Below are 26,112 nucleotides of genomic sequence, written 5' to 3'. Positions count from 1 at the left end.
CAATCTCTACTTCTGCTGTTTTGTTGAATTAATTCATATTTCATACAAATTCAAGTTCCACTGTACCAGCTCTTCACTGCAAGGCTGTTCCCTCATAGGCTACTGTTACTTTTATTTTTTAACATGACATACGAGCTCCTTTCTAACAGATTTTTTTTTAAACTGGGAATCAGGGTAAATCACAGGTTCACTGAGCTTTGCTGAGCCTTGACACAAGATACAAACTTGTATCCCATATCTTATCATACAAGAGTCACCTAAGACACTGGGAAAGGAAGTAATTAATTGTGGATTCTGAAGTGTTGAGAAATTCTAATTATTCTTCCTGTATTCTTACCTGTTCCCTGGTCTGGGATAGGTAAAGGTGTAATTGCTTTAGTGATGTGGGATCCCCTTTGTTTCCCTCCTCCCTTCCCTAAGAAATTAAATGTCCTTTCCAGTTAAACAGTTGTGTTGCTGGAAAGGCTCCTGAGCATTTAGATGAGTTTATTGGTGTAATTCTCAATGTTTTTCCCTTTCAGATGAGCAGGATGAGGAGACAGTGGCGACTGGAGGAAAGGTAACAGCACCTGCTGCTTCCTGGATGTGGTAACAGCTGAGATTGTACAATCCCAGAGGGTTTGGGCTGGAAGGGACCTTGGAAAGCACCCAGTGCCAGCCCTGCCATGGCAGGGACACCTTCCCCTGTCCAGCCTGGCCTGGGACACTGCCAGGGACAGCCACAGCTGCTCTGGGATTCCCATCCTGGCCCCTCACCAGGAACAATTCCTCCCCAGAATCCAACCCTGCCCTCTTTCTCTTTGAAGTCATTCCCTGTGTCCTGTCAAGATCTTAGCCTGGCCTTCAGTAACTTCACCTGAACTCATTTTCCAGTGATCTGTGAGATGAAGATTAAATCACTGACTGACGGGATGGAGGGTTTGTTATTATAGAGCTCTCCAGGTTCTGTGGATGACTTGGTATTTTTAAATCTGGTGTATCAGAAAGGAGAATGAGGAGACAGATGCTGAGTATTTTCCAAGAAGCATTTTTCAGAGAGAGGTTTTGCTTTGTTTTTTCAGTTTTAGGACTAAATCTAAGCGCTGCTTTGGCTCCCTGATCATTTCAGTAGAGCTGCAGGGGTAGTTTCTGTATTGAATTGCATTTGTGGCATGCCAGGCACTATTTTTAACAGATGTCAGATCCCTGAATGTGTTCAGAGTGATACCTTGTTGTCTTTGGGGGAGCTCAAACAAAGATCTGATCACAGATAACGATCCATTATTGATACCAGTGACTCCCCAGGCTCTGCCTGTGGCACTTGGCTATTTTTAATGCCACTCAATCAACACCTGAGGTGTTTTGTACAGTCCTTGTCACGTCCTGACCCTGTTTTGCTGCCTCCTCTGTGCCCTCCTCATCATCACTGGGGCTCAGCAGTTGGAGCTTGAGTTGCAGAACAGCAGCTGTTCACAGGAGGGTCGGTGGAGGGGGCCCAAAGCTGTCCCTGCTCCTCGTGGGGGAGTCACAGAATGTGGGCTCAGGGACCCTGTGCTGCTGTCCCTGTTCCTGGGGGTGTCACAGGGTGTCTGTGGGCTCAAGGACCCCTGTGCCCTCACCTGCTGTGTCCCCCTGTGCCCCAGGAGGACGAGGACCCCAACAAGGGTGACCAGAGCCGCTCCCTGGACACAGGAGAGGACAATGTCACCGAGCAGACCAACCACATCATCATCCCCAGCTACGCCTCCTGGTTCGACTACAACTGGTGAGGGGCCCTGGGCCAGGGGAGGTCCATAGGGTGGTGAGGGGTACCTGGGGCAGGGGGATCCATGGGGTGGTGCCTGCTGCTGCCTGGATCCTGTTCCCCAGTGAGATCTCCTGTGGAAAGGCTGCTGGGGGAGGCATTGAGGTGCACACACCACCCTCACCGTGGCCAGCTCAGCCAGGAGGGGCAGCAGGGCCTTTTGTAGGATCAGTTCCAGCAGGGTTTATTTCAGCACAGCCAAGGGAAGTCAGGGATAAAAGAGCTGGCCATGTGCTGTGCACAAGGTTGGGTGTGGGAGGGCACAGGGGTGGCACAAAGGGTTCAGGATGGGCGCACGTTGGGGTGGCATTGCCCTACAGGGAAGGCAGGGCTGGCAACCAGGGGTGCCACAGCCAATGAGGGGACAGGGAAAGGAGAAGCCACCAGAATTTGGGACATATGGGGAAAGGAACTGGAGTGGTTCATGGTGTCGTGCAGGACTCCATAGGAAGTCTTCTCCTTCAGCCTAGGTGGGGAAAACTCTGTGGGAAATTGTTCCAAGGCAAGGCCCTGGGATTTCCCTGAGGGGGAAGCATTCAGAGGATTCCACAACAGCCCTGGGGCTTTCCCGGAGGGGGAAGGGGGAAGCATTCAGAGGATTCCACAGGCAGGCTTCACTTTGTTTTGTTTTCTCACCAATCAGCCTGGGAGCTGAAGGAAGTGACTCTTGTTTAGGTCTGGTTCCCATACTTTGTGCTGAAATCTTTCTGGGCCTTCTCAGGGACTGGGAATGAGGAAGAGGATTTCAGACAGGTTTTGCATACGTTGATTTCCCTCCAGTTCCCACCTTAATTCCTTTCTCTCTTCTCTAGTCCTTGTCTGACCATTCTGTGTTTATCTCTACTCCTGAAAGCCATTTTATTTTGCTTCAGAAGTTGAGTTTGAGGAGAAGTCAGGGATTCTGGAGGGAGGACACTTGTTGCAGCCTGGAATCCCCCTTGGAGCCCGGGCTGTTTCAGGGTCTGACACTGAACTTCTGTTGCAGCATCCACGTCATTGAGCGTCGAGCGCTTCCAGAATTCTTCAATGGGAAAAACAAGTCCAAGACTCCAGAAATGTGAGTGAAACCTGGGAATGTGGGCAGGATAAAGGAGCTTCCCATCCCATAAATCCTGTGGCCACAGCTGGGTGTGTGTGAGCCTGATACTTCCTGAAGGGACAGAGCCACTGACAGTGTTTGTTCAATATTGTGGTAGAGATAAAAGTTCAAACACCAAAGTGGTATTTACTGCTGGTTATCCAGGTAAAATAAAACTACTTTCCCCCTGGTAATACTGGAACAAATTCTTCAAGTCTGTGTGGTACAAGATGTGATCACTTCCAAAGTCATGCTAAAATGTCGTGAAAGGGTAAAAGTGGAACAGTCCTGCTTATTCCTGCCTCTCTCCTCATGCCATGCTCTGTTTCTGTATTTCTGTGTGTTGTAGATGCTGTCTCAGGCTGTGGAGTGAATTTTCTGGTTTGAGTTTGGTTATTCAGAGTGATCTTGAGAGGCCATTGATAAAGGAAATATGGTCAAAGGCTTTTGAACAATATGCTTGTTTCTATTAAAATGATCCTAAACCTGAGATTTCACACCAAAAAATCCTGGGTTTGGACACCAGTGTGTGCTGGCCAGTGTGGGCAGTGGGACTGGCCTGGCTGGGGTCACTTTGTCCTGGTGTCAGATCTTGCCTTGGCTCCAAAGCAGCTTTTGGGGGTTTTAGAAGGTGATTTTTCAATCAAGTACTACAGGAAGTGTTTGAGGTATCCCCTCATTGTCCTGATGTCACCTGGGCCCTTCATTGCTCATACACAGCATTCCATGGGATCCCAGGATGGTTTGGGCTGGAAGGGACCTTAAAAAACACCCAGTGCCACCCCTGCCATGGCAGGGACACCTCCCACTGTCCCAGGGTGATCCAAACCCCAGTGTCCAGCCTGGCCTGGGGCACTGCCAGGGATCCAGGGACAGCCACAGCTGCTCTGGGAATTCCATCCCAGCCAGGAATTCCCAATTCCCAATCTCCCATCCGTCCCTGCCCTCTGGCACTGGGAGCCATTCCCTGTGTCCTGTCCCTCCATCCTTGTCCCCAGTCCCTCTGCAGCTCTCCTGGAGCCCCTCCAGGCCCTGCCAGGGGCTCTGAGCTCTGCCTGGAGCTGCTCCTGTCCAGGGGAGCATTCCCAGCTCTCCAGCCTGGAGAGGAGAATCCCTGCAGAGGTTGCAATCCCTGCAGAGATTGTCCTTGTGCTGGAATCTCCCAGCTCAGGTGTGGCTGTTGGTCTGATAAGGAAACAGGAATTGGGGGCTGTCCTTTCTGCTGGGGCCCTGGTGGTGTTTGTGTCCTGCCCCAGGAGGTCCCTGGGCCTGTGCCAGGACAGGAGCAGCTCAGGCTGGCATGGAACAGCAGCTTCTGGCTGGAGACAAGGGGAGTTCTGAGCTCTGAACAAGGCAAGGCACTGGCAAGTCGGGATTGCTGCTCCTTGGAGCCTGCCTGGACAAAGCCCTAAGGAACCTGGTGACAATTCCTGGTTTGAGCAGGAGCTTGGCTCAGACACCCCTGAGGCTCCTGGCACCCCCAGGGACTCCCAGTCCTTGCTCTGCCCTCCCAGCTTCTCTGCATGTGGGAGTGCAGGGGAAGCACCAGCAGGGCTTGGGACAAGGGGCTGCGAAGATCCTCTTGTTCCACTCCTGCCATTCCAAATGGATTTGTTCCAAGGCTCATCCAGCACTGCCTCTGTTCCAGCAGCTTTTGCAGTATGGGGGTTCCTCAGAGTGAGAGGCAGCAGGCAGCTGGGATGTGGAAGGAATGTTCCTCTCCTGGTTGTCACTGCAGGCCCAGGTGCCCTCCTGCAGCTGGCATCACCAGTCAGTGCTCCTGCTGCTCCTCCCTGGGCTGCCCCTGCTCTCTGCCTGCCATGGGAGCAGCCTGGGCACTCCTGCCACTCCTCCTGTCACCCTGGAGGTCTGGTTGTGGGGCCATCGTGGGGTTGTAGGAGCAGCACATGGTCCTGGCTCTGCGAGTTCTTTTGGGATAAAAGAGAACATCCCCCTGAATGGAGCTGAGTGGCCTCAGCTGAATGTTCAGGCCAGAACACCGTGCTGGAGGAGCTCACACAGGTTCATCCCTGTGACAGCAGTGCCTGGGGTGGCCCTGGCTGGAAAGGGATTCAGATAAATCCTGCTGGAGCTCTCACTGCTGCCAGGGTTTAGCTGGTGGCTCCTGGCTCAGAACCATCTCCCTTCAGAACCAACCTGGGGCTGTTTCTGTCTCGTGCTTCTCTCTCCTCCTCCTGATGTGACCTTTGCTAATCAATACTAATTCCTGCAGCCAGGACCTGTTCTGGGCAGGTTCTTCCCCTCCTCCCCAGGGCATTCAGGAATGTTCTCAGTGTTCCTCTGTGGAAGAAGCTCCTTTTTGTTTCCTGCCTCCCAAGCATCCCACATGGAGCCAAACACCTACTCCAGCAATTTTCTTCCAGCCAGTTGCACATATGATCTGGTCAGGAGGAAGATGTGGGATTTTGGCAGGGACATGTGCTTGCAGCATCTGCCTGCTCAGGCCTTGCCTGGATGATTTATATTTTTGGTTCCCAGCTGCTTCACACACTGCATGTGAAACATTCTCCCCTGGAATTTTCCAAAGGCAGAAATCTGCTTTAAAACCACTGTTTTACACACAGCTCTGCACTGGATACTCACTAAACAGAATCCTGCAGTAATTTGGGCACAAAAGGACCTTAAAGCCCATCTCACTCCACCTGTCTGCCATGGGCAGGGACACCTTCCATAGTCCAGGTTGCTCCAACCCCATCCAGCCTGGATGGTGCCAGCCTGCCTGTGGCAGATGGGGTTTGTTCCCTCTAAAGAGCAGGGCTATCAATAATTTTATGGCAGGTTATTTTCTTCAGGATAATTTATATTAGGAAGCATCAGTATATTCCAGAATCTTACTGAAATGGGGGAATCTCTGAGGGGTTGTTTCTGCTCCAGCCGTTCCCAGCTGTGCTGGCTCTGGGCTCTTGTCCTCTGCTTTTCAAAGGTTTTTTCTTCTCCATGTTGCTGTTCTCCAGCCTTTTCTGCCTCATCCCTTCATCCATTAAAAACTCCACATGCAGCCACAGCAGTGTTCCATCCACTTCTGCTTTTCTGTGCAGCTTTTTTCCTTCACACAGGGATGCAGCAGGATTATTTATCCTGTTCCTGTCTGAAGACCAGCTACCTTTATTTTCATCCTGCAGCTTCTATTCTGTTGTGGGGATATTTGCTCAGTGACCAAGCTGCATCACATAATTGTGTGATTTACAATTTCAACATATTTCCATGTGTTGCTGATCCAAAGACAGGGGAAAATCCAGAGTGAAGCAGTCTGGAAGAGTGTGAATTCCACTTTACCCATTGGTTTTGGTGTTGATTCTGAAATGGCAGCAATGAAAGGGATCTGCTGGTGTTTCCTGGTCAGATATGGGTGTTTGAGAGTGTGAGTGTTGAAATGCCTGCCCTGAGCTGTGGAGGAGCTGGGGGCCACAGCTGTGGCTGTTGTGTTGCAGATACCTGGCCTACAGGAACTTCATGATCGACACGTACCGGCTGAACCCGCAGGAGTACCTGACCAGCACTGCCTGCAGGAGGAACCTCACCGGGGACGTCTGTGCTGTCATGAGGTGACAGCCTGCCCTCTGGGGCCTTTGGGGACCTTTGGGGTCTGGGCCTTTGGGGCCTGCAGCTTCTGGGCATTCCCAGGCAGCAGCAGCATCGTGGAATAACCGAGGGTGGAAAAGTTCTCCAAAGATTGAGCCCAGCCCCTGCCCTATCCCCAGCACTGCACTGAGTGCCACATGCAGGCCTTCCTTGGGCACTTCTGGGTCACCTCCCTGGGCAGCCCCAACCCTGAGCACCTTTTCCATGGGGAAACTCCTGCTGTGCCCAAGTTGAGCCTGCCCTGGCCCAGCCTGAGGCCGTTCCCTCTGCTCCTGTCCCTGTTCCCTGGGATAAGATCCCAAATCCCCCCGGCTGTGCCCTCCTGGCAGGAGCTGTGCAGAGCCACAAGGGCCCCTGAGCCTCCTTTGCTCCAGCTGAGCCCCTGCCCAGCTCCTCAGGGATTCTGCAGCCCCTGCCCAGCTCCTCAGGGATTCTGCAGCCCCTGCCCAGCTCCCTCAGGGATTCTGCAGCCCCTGCCCAGCTCCCTCAGGGATTCTGCAGCCCCTGCCCAGCTCCCTCAGGGATTCTGCAGCCCCTGCCCAGCTCCTCAGGGATTCTCCAGCCCCTGCCCAGCTCCTCAGGGATTCTGCAGCCCCTGCCCAGCTCCTCAGGGATTCTGCAGCCCCTGCCCAGCTCCCTCAGGGATTCTGCAGCCCCTTCCCAGCTCCTCAGGGATTCTCCAGCCCCTTCCAGCTCCTCAGGGATTCTGCAGCCCCTGCCCAGCTCCTCAGGGATTCTGCAGCCCCTGCCCAGCTCCCTCAGGGATTCTGCAGCCCCTGCCCAGCTCCTCAGGGATTCTGCAGCCCCTGCCCAGCTCCCTCAGGGATTCTGCAGCCCCTGCCCAGCTCCCTCAGGGATTCTGCAGCCCCTGCCCGGCTCCTCAGGGATTCTGCAGCCCCTGCCCAGCTCCCTCAGGGATTCTGCAGCCCCTGCCCAGCTCCTCAGGGATTCTGCAGCCCCTGCCCAGCTCCTCAGGGATTCTGCAGCCCCTTCCAGCTCCTCAGGGATTCTGCAGCCCCTGCCCAGCTCCTCAGGGATTCTGCAGCCCCTGCCCAGCTCCTCAGGGATTCTGCAGCCCCTTCCAGCTCCTCAGGGATTCTGCAGCCCCTGCCCAGCTCCCTCAGGGATTCTGCAGCCCCTGCCCAGCTCCTCAGGGATTCTGCAGCCCCTGCCCAGCTCCATTCCCTGGACTCGCTCCAGCCCTTCAGGCTCTTTCTTTGGGGCCCAGAACTGGACACAGTCAGTGTCCACACTTTGGTTTGTCCATCACACTGCAGTGCCCTCAGGTGTGCACAGAGCTCCTGCTCTGGGATTTGTTTTGCTCTTTGGGATTAAGGAAGGACTGGAGGAGCTCCTAGGTCTGGATTTGATCTAGCACCATCAGCTCCATCCTTTGCCCCCTCCCACATGAAGCACGAGCAAACCTTTATGGGAAAGGCTGGATTTGTGCTGTTCCTCACAGGGTCCACGCCTTCCTGGAGCAGTGGGGGCTCATCAACTACCAGGTGGACCCCGAGAGCCGCCCCATGGCCATGGGCCCCCCCCCGACCCCCCACTTCAACGTGCTGGCCGACACCCCCTCGGGGCTGATGCCGCTGCACATCCGCACCCCGCAGGTGAGCCTGGGGCTGGGGCTGCCCTGGCAGCAGGGCTGTGCCCGGCTGGGGGAGTGTCCCCTGACAGCTGGGGGAGTGTCCCCTGACAGCTGGGGGAGTGTCCCCTGACAGCTGGGGAAATGTCCCCTGACAGCTGGGGAAGTGTCCCCTTCCTGTCTGAGCAGCTGGGGGAAATGTCCCCCTTGCTGCTCACCTGGGGGAAGTGTCCCTTTGCTGGGCAGCTAGGAAATGTCCCTTGTCTGACAGCTGGGAAGTGTCCACTTGCTGAATACCTGGGAAATGTCCCTTGTCTGACAGCTGGGAAGTGTCCCCTTGCTGAATACCTGGGAAATGTCCCTTGTCTGACAGCTGGGAAGTGTCCCCTTGCTGAATACCTGGGAAATGTCCCTTGTCTGACAGCTGGGGAAAGTGTCCCCCTTCCTGTCTGAGCAGCTGGGGAAATGTCCCCTTCCTATCTGCCCAGCTGGGGATAATGTAGTTTTGCTGGACATCTGGGGAAATGTCCCCTTGCTGCCAGCTGGGCCCAGCATCTGGGGCAGTTCTGTGCAGGACCACTCCCACATTGCTCAGACATTGTTTTAGTGTCTTGGGCTTGTGTTCAGCTTCTCTGTCCAGTCCATGTTCTGTGGGGTATTGGTCTGGAAACCTTGGACAGCTTTCAGTTGCTGCCCCTCTCCCCTGTAACGTTTGTTCCCAGGTTCCAGCTGCCCAGCAGATGCTGAGCTTCCCTGAGAAAAACAAGGAGAAGCCAACTGACCTGCAGAACTTTGGCCTTCGCACTGACATCTACTCCAAAAAGACTCTGGCCAAGGCAAGTGTCGCCTCCAGCTCCCTGTGAGCTTTGTTGTCCCTCAGGTGTCCCCCACTCTGTCCCTGAGGTGACTTGTGTTGCTCCCCCACTCCTGGTTTGGATGTCTCCCATCCCTGTGCAGGACACTGTGGTGGGAGGTTGTGCTGCATTCTGATTTTATGGGAATAAAGCCATGGACAGCATCCAGAGCAGTGCACACTGCCAGCCTCAGATGCCAAGCTCACTGTGTCCCTGCATGTCCTGCTGGAATGGCTCAGCAGCAGCAAACCACCCCAGGATTTGGGACACAGAGAGCTTCCAGCAGGATCTCTGCCTGGAAACCTCTCCTGGTTCCCAGGGTGGCACTCAGGGACCCCAGTGCCCACTGCTTGAGTGTCCTGGGGCCATTGCAGGGGGTGCTTGGGCACTGTCATTGCAGGGTGTCACACAGGGTAATGAAACTTGGGGGACATCATTGCAGTGGGGTGTTGATTCCACAGCCTCCTGCTTTTCCCTGCTCCCTGTGTGTCCCTGGAGGTGCTGTGGGAATGCCAGGGTACCTCAGCACAGCCTCCAGTGGGAATTGAGACTCTGCAGAGCTGGGCAGTGCCCCTCATGGGTGGCATCAGACTAATTTCATGCCATTGGTTCATTGTCCTCAGAGCTCACTGTTTAAACCTAAAAAAATAACTATTTAAACACTGTTTACCACTTCAGACCATCCTTTAAAAACCCCACAAACCCAAACCAGTTCTCGAGGTATTTTTTGTAAGGTTGGTCCATCTCACATTTCATGGATTGACTGTCTCACTTGTTAGGGGAAGTATAAATACTCTCCAAATTGATAAATCTGTTGGTGGTTGTGGGCACTGGCTGTGTTTACAGGGACTGTGAACTGGAGCAGGTTTGTTGGCAGATTGCCCTGTTTGGTTTCTGTGTGCTGGGGCTTTGTGGAGAGCAGCAGTTGGGTGACTCACATTGATTAATGTTGTGTGTGGGTTAATGAGCTGTTTGAAATGCATCTGGAGATAACATTTATTATCCTAAATAGCCTCTTCCTCTCAGTCTAGCACGGAGCCATGCAGTGGGGCTGGTGTTCCTTGGGAGCAGGTCCTGAGCTGCTTTTGTGCTGGGTCGGGGTGTCACAGGAGGGGAGGCTGCTCCATGAAATTGGAACTTCTGTCCAGTCTGAGCAGTTTACTCAGATTTGGGAGCAGCAGCCCTTGGAGCAGATGATCCTGCTGGAGTTACTCTCCCTTCTCACATAGCTCACCCCCCTGTACAGAGTTGTTATTTCTCTACCGAGTTACTGATGAACTTGGAGATAAATTCACTTATTTTGGACCAGCCCACATTGTGCCCAGCCCACTCTGCCTCCAGCTCTCAGAGGGGTTTGTTATTCAGGAAAACCCTCTGTGCTGTGTGTGCAGGCACAGATCACTGGGAGAGGAGGGTGCAGATCCCTTTGCTTTAGCTCAGAAGGCATGGTGGGAAGCTGGGGTGTGTGAACCCAGTGTGCCTTCACTGAGGAGTAAATCATGGACCCCTGCATGGAGTGACCAGCTGGAGGGGGAGGTTTGGGTGGATCAAATCACAGCTTCTTCCCCTTTCCTCCTCAGTGTTTTCTCCTACAAGGTTTTGTGCAAGAAGTCCTGTGTTTCACCTGCTTTTTTCCCTCCTGTCTTTTGTAGAGTAAAGGTGCAAGTGCTGGCAGAGAATGGACAGAGCAGGAGACACTGCTTCTGTTGGAGGTGAGTTCATGAGGCCCAGCCAGGAGGGGTAGGTCAGGCTTTAAAAATCCACATGTGCATTTTTTGGAGTTAAAGCATGACTGCCATCGTGGCTACAAGAGTGTTGCTACCAAAAAGAGATGGCAGGATCATCTCTGTGAGAGAGGGGCTGCCTGTGTTTGAGGTTTGCTTCTAACTTGGACCTGCAGGCCAGAATGAAGCAATTAACAATTTTGTATAAGTCAAGAACAGGTTTTGCAGTGCAGAGAGGTGCTTTCATTCAGCAGGACTCACTGACAGTGTGAATTGATGTCACTAATTCAAATAGTGGTAAATAATTCAGGTAAATGTTTGCCTGGCCCTCAGATAAATACTTGGGAGTTTTGATTTCCAAGCTATGCCATAGCTCAGGGAAACAGCTCATTTTGGAAGCTGAAGTGGTTGGGAAACAGTTGAGGCCACAGAGGAGGGAAGTTCTTCGGTAGCTCCTTCATCCCATCTGTCTCCTCCTTGTTTTCCTGTAGCTCAACTTGGGGTGTTCTTTGAGCTTTTTCTGGAAGTCTACCAAAAAAAAATCCCGAGATGACTCCATGAGGTGCCTTATGGTGCAGGCTGGTGTCCCCAGGTGGCTTCCAGGGAAGCTCTGGAGCACATAGGGATGGGTGGATCTCTGGAACTGCGGTGGGGCTGGAACCTTCCAAGGAGCTGCAGAGGGTTCTGGGCTCTCACATCAGGGCACTTTCTCTCTGCTTCAGCACAAGAACAATCTCAGTGGCCTGAAATAATTTAAAGTGCTGCCACTTCCTGCAAAGAAAATATCTTCTCCCCAGCTTTGCTTTCACAGGAGCATTTTCCTGATGTAGAGGCTGCATGGCTGATTTCTTTCTTTTAAGGTAATTCAGAGTTCTGAGAATTCTAGTTTGGGGCTCTGTTTTTGTTGGGTTTTATTTGCAGAGCTCAGAGCAAACTGCAATTGCCTGGTTGTTACAGCTTTTTTGTCTTCCCATGTGTCAATAAACCCATTGAAAAGTTAATTTCCTGGGGAAAAGCCTGGAGGATGGACCTGTGTCAGTGCCAAATGAGCAGCTGTGATTCAGTCTTCACACATATGGAGTGTGGTCATCAAACAGCCAAAATCTCCCCTTTTTTCCTATTTATTTTAGGTTGATATTCACTGTTTAGCCAATACTTTTCTATTGGCACATGGAAAAATTTTGCTTACAGGGTGTAAACAGCTGTTTTCCATGGCATTCTTGTAAGGAGAAACAAGGCTAATGCCTTGATATACTGACTTCTTTCCTTTTTTATTTGCTTAAATATATTATTTAAATATCTAATATTAATAGTACTGTTATTTAAAATTCATTGGTTTGTATGTTTTTAGCTTATGGTCGTACGCTTCATGCTATAGCCCAATGAAATAATCCAGTGACATATTCTGTGTTTAAAACAAACCAAAACCCCCCTAAATCTTGAGATTGCAATTCTGCTTAATGAGTTTAAATTAATAATGTTTTTGTTCCTCCTTTTTCATGGACTTGCTCCATGAATAAATCAGTAAAGAGTATATCAGTTCAAGCATAAGTAATTCTGCTGTAACAAGCCAGCTCAGTCCAATTAAATCCTCAGGGTAGCTTTGGGCAAATAGATAGGCAGCGAAGTTCCAAATAATAAATCGTATCTGAAATATAATTATTGGCCTTCTGCCTGTTGACTGAATAATTTGGGGGAGGAAATAGAGCTTTCCTCCCCAAAGCAGCCTCCCTGCACAGCCCTGTCCGTGTCCCCACGGCTCAGGCAGAGTTAAATGCATTTTCAGCTATTTTTAGGAAGGACATTTATTGCGAGCGAGGGTTTGTCTGGCAGGAAAACAACAGACGGGGAAGGAGGAGGAGCAGAAAGCAGAAATTTGGGGGTTGAGAAGCAGAGCTGATCTCATGTGCCAGTGGGGTTAAAAATGGAGATGGGGACTGAGAGCCCAGAGGTGAAATCAGGGAAAGGGAAATAAGGGCTGAGCAGAGAATAAATGTCTCCCTTGAGTGTGACTGAGCTGAGCGGTCTGTCCTCTGCTCAAGCCCTTGGAGGCCCCAGGGGCAGGAGAAGGGCTCAGCAGGGCTGGGGGATGGTGGTTCCGTGCTGGGGAGCAGGCTGGCCGGTGCAGCCTGTCCCAGGTCCTTCCCAAGCCCAGGGCTCTCCTGGAGCTCTCCAACCCCTCCTGGTGCTGCTCGGGGTCTCCAGCAGCTCCTGGGTGTTCTCCCCACCCAGCTGGGTGTCCCAGCACGCCCCACCTGCTGCTGGGAGGGAAGGAGCAGGGAGCCAGAGGCTTTCTGGAGACAACCTGGGGGTTGTCCTCTTCCACCCTAGTTAAGCAGTGAGACCTGGCTGGGAGAGAGGAACTTCAGCCAGGTTTGAGCTTAAATCACTCTGGGAAGTGCTGCCCACTGAGGCAGCTTGGGCACGTCCTTCCAGTTTGATCCATGTTGGATCTCTGATGCCTTTGGATTGAATTATCTGTCCTTGTAGCCAGTTTGCTTCCACATCTTTGCAAACAGGAGCATTTTTGCAAACATTTTCCTGACCTCAGCTGACCCTCTGCAGCCACAATGTGCCTGAGGGCCCCGTGCAGGTCAATATTTTGTCCTTGAGGAATTCTCAGAGCTTCTGTTTTAGCTGAACAAATACTAAACCACTTCAGAGCTGCTCTGAAGACAGCAGTGTGTTTGGAAGGGATGTTAGAGCCCATCCTACCCCACCCCTGCCATGGGCAGGGACACTTTCCTTTGTACCAGGTAGCTCCAAGCCCCCTCCAGCCTGGTCCTGTTGTTCCACAGAAGTTGGTGTGTATTCTGGGCCCTTACCAGGTGGAGGAACTCTGAGCACCAGGCTGGTGACCCAGTTTGGATCTTCCTCTTGTCCCTGGGAAGTGCTGAAACCCCATCACAGGAACTTTGTGTCCCTCTGTGCTCTGCTCTCCTACCTTGAGCATGTTCTCCTCGGGACCTCTGGCAGATCCAGCTCCAAGCTCTCCCTCCCTCTCCGAGAGTTCAGTCAGTCTGGAAGGTTGAGATTTCTGGGAGTTCTCAGCTTGTGGGAGAGATTTACTTGGGAAAGCTCATTTTCACACTGAACATCATCTGCCAGAAACTCAAATGGGTTTTTTTGCCTTTTCTGGGTGACTGCACCATGAATCCTCTCAGAAATGTAAAAGTTAATGGTTCAGGATATGTCAGTATTTATTTTATACTGTCCAGATACTGCACTAAAACAATTTTCAGGGAAAAAATGTCTTGTTAAGGAGTAATAATTTATTAGGCTGTGACTTGGATGGTTTTACAGGATTAATGTGTTGGTTTTCAGGAACTAGTGCAGGCCTTCAGTAGCTCCTTGCTGTAGAATTGTTTTAAGACTTTTCTTGAGGAAGTTTAAAAATGGCTGGAATTCAGAATTATGTCTTTGATAGGATCTGCAAGTTCTTGCTTTATCAGGTGCCTTATCTAGCCAGTAATGATTTGTTAGCCCTGACTTTAACAGAAATCACACTCTGCACAGCTCCTGCCGAGCTGGTCTCTCCTGGCTTCAGGGTGTGGGATAGATTTCCCTCTTTTCCCCTGGTCTATTGGCTTGATGCTTTTCCACTTCCATAGCATCTGTTGGATCTAAAGACTGGATTTCACCATCACAGCCAGGCCACATTTGGAAAAAGAAATAGAGAAATAGATGCTGTTCCTGCCCCAAAGAGCTTCCTATGTTCAGAGAGGGAGCAGAGAGAGAATCCTTGGGGGGAGTGCTGGGAATTAAAGGATTGTGAAACTTGGTAGGAAAGGCAGATTTAGTTCTCTGTGGAAGCAAAATGGGGAAACACCTACTATGCAAATATTAGTAATTCTGATGTAGTACCAGCATCCACTCCTATGATGATCCCTGTGGCTTCAACGTCACTGATACCTCTGGGAAATTCTCACATTTCTTACGCAGATAATTTTGATGCCAGAAAACACCCATTTTCAGTAGTTGTCTGATCCCCATTTACTGCTCCATCACACAATAACCAGTATGGATAACCCTTCAGCCCACAGCAGCGTTGCTTTCCCCGAGTAGCCGCCACTTTTGCCTTTTGCAGGCCCTGGAGATGTACAAGGACGACTGGAACAAGGTGTCGGAGCACGTGGGCAGCCGCACGCAGGACGAGTGCATCCTGCACTTCCTGCGCCTGCCCATCGAGGATCCCTACCTGGAGAACTCGGACGCCTCCCTGGGGCCCCTGGCCTACCAGCCCGTGCCCTTCAGCCAGTCTGGGAACCCCGTCATGAGCACCGTGGCCTTCCTGGCCTCCGTGGTGGATCCGCGCGTGGCCTCGGCCGCTGCTAAGGCTGCCCTCGGTACGGCACAGCCCTGGCCCCATGTCGTCGCCCCCTTTGCCTCATGTTCCTTGCCCCATGTCCCTTGCCCCCTTTGCCCAAAGTCCCTTGCCCCTTTGCCCCACATCCCTCACCTCACATCCCTTGCCCTGCGTCCCTCTCCTCGTGCCCCGTGTCCCTCGCCTCGCATCCCTTGCCCCAAGTCCCTCGCCCCTTTTCCCCATGTCCCTCGCCTCACATCCCTCGCCTCACATCCCTCGCCTCACGTCCCTCGCCCCTTTGCCCCGCATCCCTCACCTCACATCCCTTGCCCCACGTCCCTCGCCCCTTTGCCCCGCATCCCTCACCTCACATCCCTCGCCCCACGTCCCTCGCCCCTTTGCCCCACGTCCCTCACCTCACATCCCTTGCCCCACGTCCCTCGCCTCATGCCCCACGTCCCTTGCCCCCTTTGCCCCGCATCCCTCGCCTCACGTCCCTCACCACCTGCATTGTTCCCCCTCACCCCATGTCCCCCACCCTGTGTGTGCCTGCCCCTCCAGCCACAGGGGTGCAGAGTCCTCAGTGAGCAGTAAAACGCAGGAGTTGGGGGTACAGTTATGTGGGAGAAGCTCTGCTCCTCCCAGGTTTGTGTTCTGCTTTCCCAAAATCCCATCTGCAGCCAGGGTGCCCTGGCCAAGCACAGCTGGGGGGTCCTGTCCAGCTCTGGGCTCCTCAGGGCAAGGAGCTGCAGGAGAGGGTCCAGCAGGGCCACAGGGATGTTCAGGGCTCTGGGGCATCTCTGATGAGCAGGGGCTGCAGGAGCTGGGCCTGCTCAGCCTGCACAAGGGCAGGCTCCCAGGGGATCCCATCAATGCACACAAATCTCCCAAACTGTGCCAGGAGAAGGTGCCAGGCCCTGCTCAGGGACAGCACCAGGAGCAGCGGCACAAACCAAAGCACAGCAGCAGGAGCAGCCTCTGTCCGTGGAGGGGCAGAGCCTGGCACAGCTGCCCAGGGGGCTGGGGTCTCCTCTCTGGAGCATCCCAAACCCACCTGGACACAGCCCAGGGACCCTGCCCTGCCCTGGGTGACATCCAGGCACTCTGTGTGAAGTTGGAGTGGCTCCAGAAGGCCACTGAGTGCCCAGGAATTGCTGGTGTTACCTTCTGCCCTCACTGCTCCTGATGTGTTTGCACCTGGTGGTTGGTGTTCCTCTGAGCACTGTCACCAGTGCAGCTCTGCGTAAATTCAGTGTGGATTGTGCAGTTTTCCTGTTTTACCTGTGTGAAATTATTTGCCAGAGATCCTTGAATTCCCAGACTGGATTGGGTTGGAAGGCCCTTAAAAGGACCTCCTGTTCCACCTCCTGCAATGGGCAGGGACATCTTGCTCTAGAAGGTTCAAGTCTTGAGTGGACATTGGATGTGTCCACTCGATAAGATAGTTCATCTCAATTTTTGCCTTGTTTTTCCACATAAAACACAATTTTGTGTAATTGGGAAGAGACTCTTCTACCACACCTGAAAGGCAGAATCAACCACCTCGTGTGAGAGAAAGGAACTCAGCTGTTTGAGAATTCCCTTTGTCCCAGGGTTTACCTGCACACCAGTCAGAGAAAATGTGACTTAATTTGCTGCAGAATCCCCAGGATGTCTCATTTTGTGTGTCGTGTCCCCCAGAGGAGTTCTCCCGGGTCAGAGAGGAGGTGCCCCTGGAGCTGGTGGAGGCCCACGTGAAGAAGGTGCAGGAAGCAGCTCGAGCCTCTGGGAAGGTGGATCCCACCTATGGGCTGGAGAGCAGCTGCATTGCAGGCACGGGCCCTGAGGAGCCTGAGAAGATGGGTGAGTGCTGCATCCCCTCCTGAGAAACCCCAAATTCTCCTCCTCCAGCAGGAGATGGAAGTTGTGGGCAGGGAGAAGGGGATGGCTCATTCTGCTCACAGCAGGATTGACTCGGACACTGAACTAAGGATTTTAGGGCTACCTTGAGTTCTAGGAGTTTGTTCTCCTGCTCTCACTGTGGGGAAATGCTGTGGCTTGGGGTGCACAGAGTGGGCTGACCAAAAATACCAGAGCAGGATATTCTGTTGGTTGGGTGTTGGAGAATTCAAGGCAAAATGATAGTCATGGAGTTCTTGCATAGAAAGCTGTGCAAGACCTTCAAGACTAAATTTAGTATTAATTCTGCTAAAGTAATGCAATTAATTTGTATTATTAATACAAATCTGTTGTCTCCTTATGGTACTGTGCATTTAGCTACGGTTTTGTTTCTGCCTTTGTGGTGTTTAAGCAAGCAGGGGAGTTTGGGCAGTGGGTTTAGGGTGGATCTGGTACTCTGAGTGTGCTGCTCACTGTGGAGGCAGCAGCTGAGACATTTCTGATGGAGTGCTGGACTGGCACATGATAATCCAGCCCTGGCTCTGGTTGGGCTAGAATTCTGCTGGGCTTTACCTGTGTGTGTTAACAAGCTCTGGTTTAATTTCTGTGGTGTTCAGCAAATATTCTGCTATTAAGTCTCTCCTCTGAAACCCTGCCTGGTGCAGATTGGTTCCTGATTGCTCTGGAGTGTCAGAGCAGCTCTCTGGGCAGTGAAGCTGTGTGTGCCCCTCTCTGTTGGCTCTGCCCAGCAGGAGGAGCAGACTCTGTTTACTCCATCCCCAGGGCTTTTGCTCTCCTGGTTTGGTTACAGATCCACAATCTTGTCACTGCTGCTTTCTCTCAGCCCTGTTGGCTCCTGCTTTGTTCAGCTTACCACAAGTGATTTCAGTGACTGGACGTGAGCAGGCACGTCTGGCTCTGGGTGAAGCTGAGCAGGATGAGATGGAGCCTGACGGGGAGGCTGGTTTGGGATGTGCTCCTGCCCTGCAGAGCTCCCTGCTGTCACCCTGTGCAGGGACACGAGCAAGGTGCCAGATTGTGGGATGGCATCACGAGGGGCTGTGCTCGCTGCTCCTCGCTTATCCACTGCTGCCCACAGAGGGCTGCTATTTATGGCTCCTAATGGCCACTGCAGAACTACCCAGTAAATCAGATTGCAAAATGCCACTTAAATCACCAAGATAGTTTTTAATTAGGAAAGAAGCAAACAAACCACTCAGCCCTGCTGTCACACATCTCTGTTGTGCACTCAGCGGGACAGACTTGCCATGAGGCAGCTCGGTGCTTTGGGATGGTGGGCATTGTGTGCTGGAAGGGAAGAGAAACATCTGGAACATCTGCTGCTTCTGTTCCTCAGAGCTGACAGCAGGCATTGAAGCCATGCTGGAAGGACAAGCTTTGGGTTTATTTACAAGTCAGCTATAAACCAAATCTCCGTGTTACTCCATCTGGGGCTGAGTTTAATTTCATAGCTGTTTTAAAATAAGGTCAGCTTAAGTTAAATTTTTCTTCCAGTCTTTGTTCCTCTTTCCCATATTCTCCCAGTGTCACTGTGGGTTGTTAAGGATCATTTCAGTTGGAAAAGCCCTCCAAGATCACAGAGTCCCAGCTGTGCCTGGTCCCCACCTTGTCCCCAGCCCTGAGCACTCAGTGCCACCTCCAGCCCTTCTGGGACACCTCGAGGGATTGGGACTCCAAACCTCCCTGGGGAGCCCCTTCCAATATTTAACAACCCTTTCCACGAAGGAATTCCTGCTGATGTGCACCCTGAGCCTCCCCTGGCCCATCCTGAGGCCGTTCCCTCCTGTCCTGAATGTGTAACACATTTGCTCTTGGACTTTTCCCCGTTTCCAGGCTGCAGGTTGGCCCTTGGTGGCCCTTTGTGTGGGCCCAGGCTGGCAGGGGGGTGCGAGGTGCCCGTCAGTGGCTCTGGGGCTCCCGGGGCAGGTTGGCTCTGTGTGTGGGCCCAGGCTGGCAGGGGGGTGCGAGGTGCCCGTCAGTGGCTCTGGGGCTCCCGGGGCAGGTTGGCCCTTGGTGGCCCTTTGTGTGGGCCCAGGCTGGCAGGGGGTGCGAGGTGCCCGTCAGTGGCTCTGGGGCTCCCGGGGCAGGTTGGCCCTTGGTGGCCCTTTGTGTGGGCCCAGGCTGGCAGGGGGTGTGAGGTGCCCGTCAGTGGCTCTGGGGCTCCCGGGGCAGTGCCAGCCCAGCAGCTCTGGGTGAGCAGTGAGGGGAGCTGGGCCCGGCCCCACGGCGTTAATGCGATTTGTGCTGGGCTGTGACTAATGGAGTAAATTAGGGCAGGAGCAGATGGCTCTCCCTGGGGGAGCTGCTCAGCCCGAGTGAACTGGGTCACTCAGCAAGCTGTGGTGCCTCCCACCCCCCGGAGCTGGGCACAGGGACCCCCGGTGTCCGTGCACAGGTTGTGCCATGGGCTGGGGCTGTGCTCGGACACTGGGGTTTGTACCCCAGAGCTGGGCAGGGCTGGGAACACCTGCTGGGGCTTCCAGGTGGGAATGAAAGCCCACTGGCTGTTAGACTGGCATGGAATGAAAGGGTGCTGGGCTGGGAGGGACCTCGGGGATCACTCAGTGCCCGCCCTGCATGGCAGGGACACCTCCACTGTCCCAGGTGAGCCCCATCCAGCCTGGCCTTGGGCACTGCCAGGGATCCAGGGGCACCACAGCTGCTCTGGGAAATCTGTTCCAGTCCCTCCTCACCCTCCCAGGGAACAGTTCCTTCCCAATATCCAGTCTAACCCTGCCCTCTTTCTCTTCAAAGCCATTCTCTGTGTTCTGTCCCTTCATCCATTCTGTGATGGAACCACAGAATGCTGGTTTTATACTTAAATGCAACCATGGCTGCAGTGCAATTATCTGCCTAAGGTTCCATACTAGAATTAAAGTTCATTAGTTGATATATTTCAAAAGTAAAATTATATCAGAGCTCCATAATAATTTTAAAACTATTTAATATCAGTGAATTATAGTCAATATGGAATGTGAAAAGCGAAAATGACTGGAACAGATTGGAGAAGCTTAAGTTAATACCCAAGAATCTCCTCTTCTAAGTCTTCATTGTTAGGTTTTCTAAGAGCTGGTGATAATTCCTTTTAAGTTGATAAAGTGAGGCTTCAGTGGAGTTGGGAGGGGACTGGAGTGGTTCAGATGCTGTGGTGAGTGTGGTGGGCTCTGTCTCCTGCTTTCATAGGGTCACAGAAAGGTTTGGGTTGGAAGGACCCTAAAGCCCACCCAGTGCCACCCCTGCCATGGCAGGGACACCTCCACTGTCCCAGGTGCTCCCAGCCCTGTCCAGCCTGGCCTGGGCACTGCCAGGGATCCAGGGGCAGCCACAGCTGCTCTGCACAATCTGCTCCAAGGTTTTAGAACAGTCCCCCACAGTAAATACCAATAAATACCAAGAGCTTTCTGACTGCTGCCCCAGTGCAGGAAGGCTGTGGAAGGAATGACTGGGGCTGCTCTGCAGCTGTGACAGTGACAATGGCCCGAGGGGAGCCAGGGAGGGTCCCCTCTTTGGGCAGAGGAGCAAGGGAGGATTCAGCGCTTTGGGCAAAGGAGCAAAGGAGGATTCAGCGCTTTGGGCAAAGGAGCAAAGGAGGATCCCCTCTTTGGGCTGGGATTCAGCTCCAGAGAAGGGGAATATCCAGCACACCTGTGGTGATTAATAATTTCTAGGAAGTCTTTGTTCATGGTTAATGACACTGATTTCTCAGGGCAGCCTCTGCAGGGGCTGTGCTGGAGGTACCTGAGCATTTCAGGTCTCAGTCCCACAGGAATTTCCACTGACCCCATCCTGGGGGCCTCAGCTGGAGCTGCTCTGTGCCACGGGGTGAGGGGCTGTGGTTGGATTTCCTGCATCCCAACACCAGTAAATGGTGTCAGGAGAGGGTTACATTCACCATTTTGGGCACGGGTTTGAGTCATTCCCAAACACACACACACACACACACTCTCTAGAAAACCACACACAAGGAGAGCACACACACCCAGTTATTTTAGTCATGTTTGGCAGGGAGATTCCTCTGCTGCTCTCCAGGGTGATGGAAACATTCCTAAACCAATAGATTCCAGAGTGCCAATAATATGATAATAATTATAATAATATAATATAGTACAAATATTATAATATAATAATAGTATAGCTTTGAGTGTGTCCCAAGGGCTGGGTCTGCACCCCCAGGGGTTGAGCCCATCACTCCTCACCTGCTGAATCCTGTGGCTCTCACAGGAGCTGCTGTGGCTTTCCCAGCTCCCCCAGAGCATTCCCAGCTCCCCAGGCTTGCCCTGGAGCCCCCCTGTTGCTGAGCCCCCAGGCTGTGCGAGGCAGGAGCTCTGCTGGCTGTGCAGCCCTGATTTATGGTGGGAAATGCAAATGATGGTTTAGATAACAGCATCATTATCATAGCCAGGGCTGGGATGTTTCCTCAGCTATCGTGGATTTCCTCTCCATTAAATATTCATGTCCCAGCCTGGCTGTGACAGGCTGTATGTTGCCTCAGTGAGAGCAGGGAGTCTGGGCTGTCTGGAGGGCATCTTAAACTGTTTGCAGAGCTGCAGCTCAGGCAGGTGACTCCACTGCTGTTTGCAGAGCTTTGTTTGCTCCTCTCACTGCAGCAGAGGCTCCGGATCTGCTGCTCCTGCATCTCTCTGGTAACACAGGAAGCTCTTAGCAGGGAGGTGTTTCACAGGTTTCCCTGCTGACCTGAAGTCCATTTGAGTTCTCTGTACAGTCACTGGCTTGGGCAGAACTCAGCTCTGAGTTAGTAAAAAGGGCTCAGTGTTCTTGGAGATAGTGTGAAAAATGGAATAAAATTCCATAGAAACAGAACAGCTGCTGGTTCAGGTGGAAAGAGGGGCTTGGAGAGGTGATGATTCCTCATCTCCCACTGGATTTTCCCTCTTGAGAGCTGTCCTGGGGTGGCTCACAACCATCTGCCTCTTCCTGACCTGAGAAATGTCCTTTCATTCAGGGAACAGGGACAGGAGGAGAGGGAGCAGCCTCAGGATGTGCCAGGGGAGGCTCAGGGTGGACACAGCAGCAATTCCTTCATGGAAAGGTTGTTAAATATTGGCAGGGGCTGCCCAGGGAGGTTTGGAGTGCCCATCCCTGGAGGTGTCCCAGGAAGGGCTGCGGTGGCACTGAGTGCTCTGGGCTGGGGACAAGGTGGGCACTGGCACAGGGTGGACTCCATGGTCTCAGAGGTGAATTCCAGCTTTAGTAATGCTGGGATTCTGTGATCCCCGATTCCCACACCCTGCAAGGTGCACTATCAACCCTGCTGAACAGAGTTCAGGAGCATCTTTGGGGCAGGGGAAGGGATTTCAGGAGCTCTCCTTAAAGTCAAGGCTTCCCCTTTGTCCCAGGCTGGTCAATTCCTCTGGGATGTATTTTCAATAAGCTCATTAGATCATACAAGAAAATCAGTGCAGTTGTGTTTGTGTCTGTGCCAGGGCCAGAGGCAGTTCTGCCATGGCTGTGCAGAAGGTCAGGCATGTTTGGGGCTTTGTGTCATACCAGACTCTACTGTTTTGAGGAATTCTTCATGGAGAGGGTGTTAAATATCAGAAGGGGCTGCCCAGGGAGGTGTGGAGTGCAGAGTGGCACTCAGTGCTCTGGGCTGGGGACAAGGTGGGGATCAGGCACAGCTTGGCCTCCTTGGTCCTGGAGGTCTTTTCCAACCTCAGTGACCCTGGGATCCTTTGAGCAGCCTGTGGTTTAGAGCCAAACCTGCTTCCAGCCAGGCTAACTCATTTCCCCCAGACTGACAATGGATAACTGAAGCTGTTGTCCCGTGTGTCCCACCCTGGCACCTGGTGGCCCTGGGAGCTGCTGTCACTGTGCTGTCACTGCCTGTCAGGGCTCTGCAGCTGATGCAGGAAAACGCTTTTCAAAACCCATTGACCACAACCTGTGTGAAGCTGTCAGCCTCATTTCAACCTCACACGTGCTGCTGCAGCCAGGAGCAGAGGAGGGAGGATGTTGGAATAATCAGGATGTTGGAATAATCTTGGTGTCACACGTCCCTTCCTTCCAGGTGTCCCTGGGCTTGGGAAGGAGCACCTGGGTTTGGGTGGTGTCCATCAGTGTGTCCTGACACCCAGGAGGATCTGAGGGCACTTGGAGATGCTCTGTGTGCTTTTCCTTGAGAAAATCCTCCCTGAAGAGTGGCTGGGAAGCAGTTTGTCTTTGTGGGATGTCCTGTTTGTTTGGAGCCCCTACCTGATAGGGGGGTCAGGCTCTGCTCCCAGGGAACAGGGACAGGAGGAAACAGCCTCAGGCTGGGCCAGGGGAGGACCCCAGGGGGAATCTCCCCATGGGAAGGGTGCTCAGGCCTTGGAACTGCCCAGGGGGGTTTGGAGTGCCCATCCCTGGAGGTGCCCAAGGAATTCCTGGAGGTGGCACTCAGAGCTCTGGGCTGGGGACAAGGTGGGCTCACTGGGCTGGGAGGGCTTTTCCAGCCTCAGGGATCCTGGCATCCTGTGCATTTCTCCACAGCAGCAGCAGCATCAGTCCCTCAGCAGCTCCCATGGTGCATGGAGGGGTCTCCCCTGGATCCCTGGAGTGTCCCAGGCCAGGTTGGAGGGGCTTGGGGCACCCCAGGACAGTGGGAGGGTGTCCCTGCCATGGCAGGGTGGCACTGGATGATCTCAGTGATCCTCCCCACCCAAGAATGTAAATTTAGGTATTTCTATGCAGTATTTTTTTGTTTGAGTTCCACCTGGCTGGGCACGCTCAGTGTGTTCTGCGCTTTGTCTCCCCTTTTTTGTCTCAAAGGATTGAATCCAGCTTTCTTTGTGAGCCCTTCCCTTTCCTGGAGGAATGACACTTCCCAGCCCAGCCTGGAACTCTGCTCCTAGGCTTGAAAGAGCTGTCTGACAAAATCTAATCGAGATTTTCCCTGTGACATTATTGGGTCACTAAATCCTTACTCTGAGATAAAACCTGTGAGGGAGAACGTCCCCAGCCTCCCTAAATTGAATTATGGTGGCAGATAGTTCAGATAAGGGGGTTTATCATCTTAAAATAGGCCAAGAGGAAAACCATTACCCTTCAGTCAGACATTTTAGTTGGTTTTTCTTATATATGGAAAGGACTTGTGTACAAATTTCTCTACAGAGCTGTTGCTGTTCAAGAAGAACACTTTGTACCTTGTTTTTCTCAGTGTAGCACACAGGAATTAGCAGGAAAATGAGGATTACTGAAAATGAACCCCCAGCACCAGCTGATGTCTTCAGAAGCTTAGAGATGGATCAGGGCTTGTCACCAGCAGTTCTGCATCACCCCAGTCCAGGATCTAAATAAGCTCCTTTAATGCCTCTAGATAAATGGTGAAATCCTTGGCCAGGACCATGAGCTTGTGCTTCCTCTTGTCTCTCCTTGTAGAGCTGTGGATAAATTAGGATTCCTTGAACTTCTAAACAGTCTCACGAAATATTCTAGATTCTAGAACATTATGCAGGCACCTCCATGGTGTTTCCATGGCTGGCTGTTATCCCCTGATCTCCAGAACCAGCTGTCATTACAGGAACATTTTAAATCAGTGTTTTGTAAAGCAATAAATGAATTTCCAGGGGCTGTGTCCTGAGCACAGGATGCACTCCCAGCTCTCCCAGCACTCCTGCTATGAGGTGCACCCATCCAGCACCTGGAACAGAGACTCCTTAACCATCATCTTTATTATTCCTTCTTCTGTCCTCGTGTTGGTCTCACTTTAACACCAGTTGGGCTTTATCTGGTCTGGTTTAGGGCTGGGGGGGTGGAAGTGCCCCAGGGCAGGGTTGGAGCAGCCTGGGCTGTGGCAGTTCTGTGCTGGCCCTTTCCTGAAGCCACTGGTGGAGAGCAGCAGGTTTTTAGGATTGGGGGCAATCCCGAAACCCTAAACCCTCCCTGTTTGTTTCTCAGATGGAGCTGAGGAGGAGAAGATGGAAACGGAGGCAGAGGGGCAGCCAGCAGAGAAGGTGAGTTTGGGGCTGTGGGCAGGAGGCTCCTGGCCCTTAAACCCTGAATCCAGGAGTTTTGGGGTGCTGTGGCACAGGTGGCAGCTGTGACAGTGTGTGTCTCCTCCTGGCCCTTAAACCCTGAATCCAGGAGTTTTGGGGTGCCTGTGGCACAGGTGACAGTCTGTGTCTGCTCCTGGCACTCAGATCCTGAATCCAGGAGTTTTGGGGTGCTGTGACACAGGTGGCAGCTGTGACAGTCTGTGTCTCCTCCTGGCCCTTAAACCCTGAATCCAGGAGTTTTGGGGTGCTGTGGCACAGGTGACAGTCTGTGTCTGCTCCTGGCACTCAGATCCTGAATCCAGGAGTTTTGGGGTGCTGTGGCACAGGTGACAGTCTGTGTCTGCTCCTGGCACTCAGATCCTGAATCCAGGAGTTTTGGGGTGCTGTGGCACAGGTGACAGTCTGTGTCTGCTCCTGGCACTCAGATCCTGAATCCAGGAGTTTTGGGGTGCCTGTGGCACAGGTGACAGCTGTGACAGTCTGTGTCTGCTCCTGGCACTCAGATGCAGAATCCAGGAGTTTTGGGGTGCTGTGGCACAGGTGACAGCTGTGACAGTCTGTGTCTGCTCCTGGCACTCAGATCCTGAATCCAGGAGTTTTGGGGTGCTGTGGCACAGTGGCAGCTGTGACAGTCTGTGTCTGCTCCTGGCACTCAGATCCTGAATCCAGGAGTTTTGGGGTGCCTGTGGCACAGTGGCAGCTGTGACAGTCTGTGTCTGCTCCTGGCACTCAGATCCTGAATCCAGGAGTTTTGGGGTGCTGTGGCACAGGTGGCAGCTGTGACAGTCTGCGTCTGCTCCTGGCACTCAGATCCTGAATCCAGGAGTTTTGGGGTGCCTGTGGCACAGTGGCAGCTGTGACAGTGTGTGTCCCCACAGGGACAGATCCCAGCCTGCACGGAGCTCCAGCTCAGAGCTGGGGTGTGGAGTGACAGCAGTGAGGGAGCAGGGGGGTTCTGGAAGGGACTGGGGACAGGGAATGCTGTGGGAACTGGGATTGCAGCTGCAGTGGGGGCACCCTGACCTGGGGGGCTCTGGGCAAATGCCTGCCCCAGACAGGACGTGCTGCCTTTGAAACACCCTCAGTTATTTCACTGCCCTTTCTGCCTGAGGGGCCTCCGGCTGAGCTGCTCCAGGAGAATCCTCCCCACAGCAATTCTGGGCTGGCCCTTGGGCATGGATGTGTTTGTGGTGCTGGGGGTGATCCACCCTGCCCATAAAGATCACTGATTATCATTATCCTTCAGCCTGTTGGTAATGACCACAGGAACACGTTTGTGG

The 26,112-nt window shown here is 52.9% G+C and overlaps 1 protein-coding gene across 1 annotated transcript in view; it reads left to right on the top strand.

The window, feature by feature from the left end:
• SMARCC1 (SWI/SNF related, matrix associated, actin dependent regulator of chromatin subfamily c member 1) overlaps positions 1-26,112 on the top strand; it is a 70,877-nt gene that overhangs the window by 20,802 nt on the left and 23,963 nt on the right. Inside the window, exons 13-22 of the mRNA XM_054273196.1 lie at positions 522-559; positions 1,623-1,744; positions 2,769-2,840; positions 6,314-6,427; positions 7,927-8,080; positions 8,778-8,891; positions 10,562-10,621; positions 14,721-14,979; positions 16,620-16,781; positions 24,735-24,790. Coding sequence (XP_054129171.1) covers positions 522-559; positions 1,623-1,744; positions 2,769-2,840; positions 6,314-6,427; positions 7,927-8,080; positions 8,778-8,891; positions 10,562-10,621; positions 14,721-14,979; positions 16,620-16,781; positions 24,735-24,790 — 1,151 coding nt within the window. The remainder of the gene's footprint in view (positions 1-521; positions 560-1,622; positions 1,745-2,768; positions 2,841-6,313; positions 6,428-7,926; positions 8,081-8,777; positions 8,892-10,561; positions 10,622-14,720; positions 14,980-16,619; positions 16,782-24,734; positions 24,791-26,112) is intronic.

This window comes from Melozone crissalis, unplaced genomic scaffold, assembly GCF_028551555.1.
Source record: "Melozone crissalis strain CALT ecotype California unplaced genomic scaffold, PUWL_Pcris_2 ptg000016l_1, whole genome shotgun sequence".
NCBI lineage: Eukaryota > Metazoa > Chordata > Aves > Passeriformes > Passerellidae > Melozone > Melozone crissalis.
The sequence above is the reverse complement of the archived record's forward strand: the minus strand, read 5'-3'. Positions and strand labels throughout refer to the sequence as shown.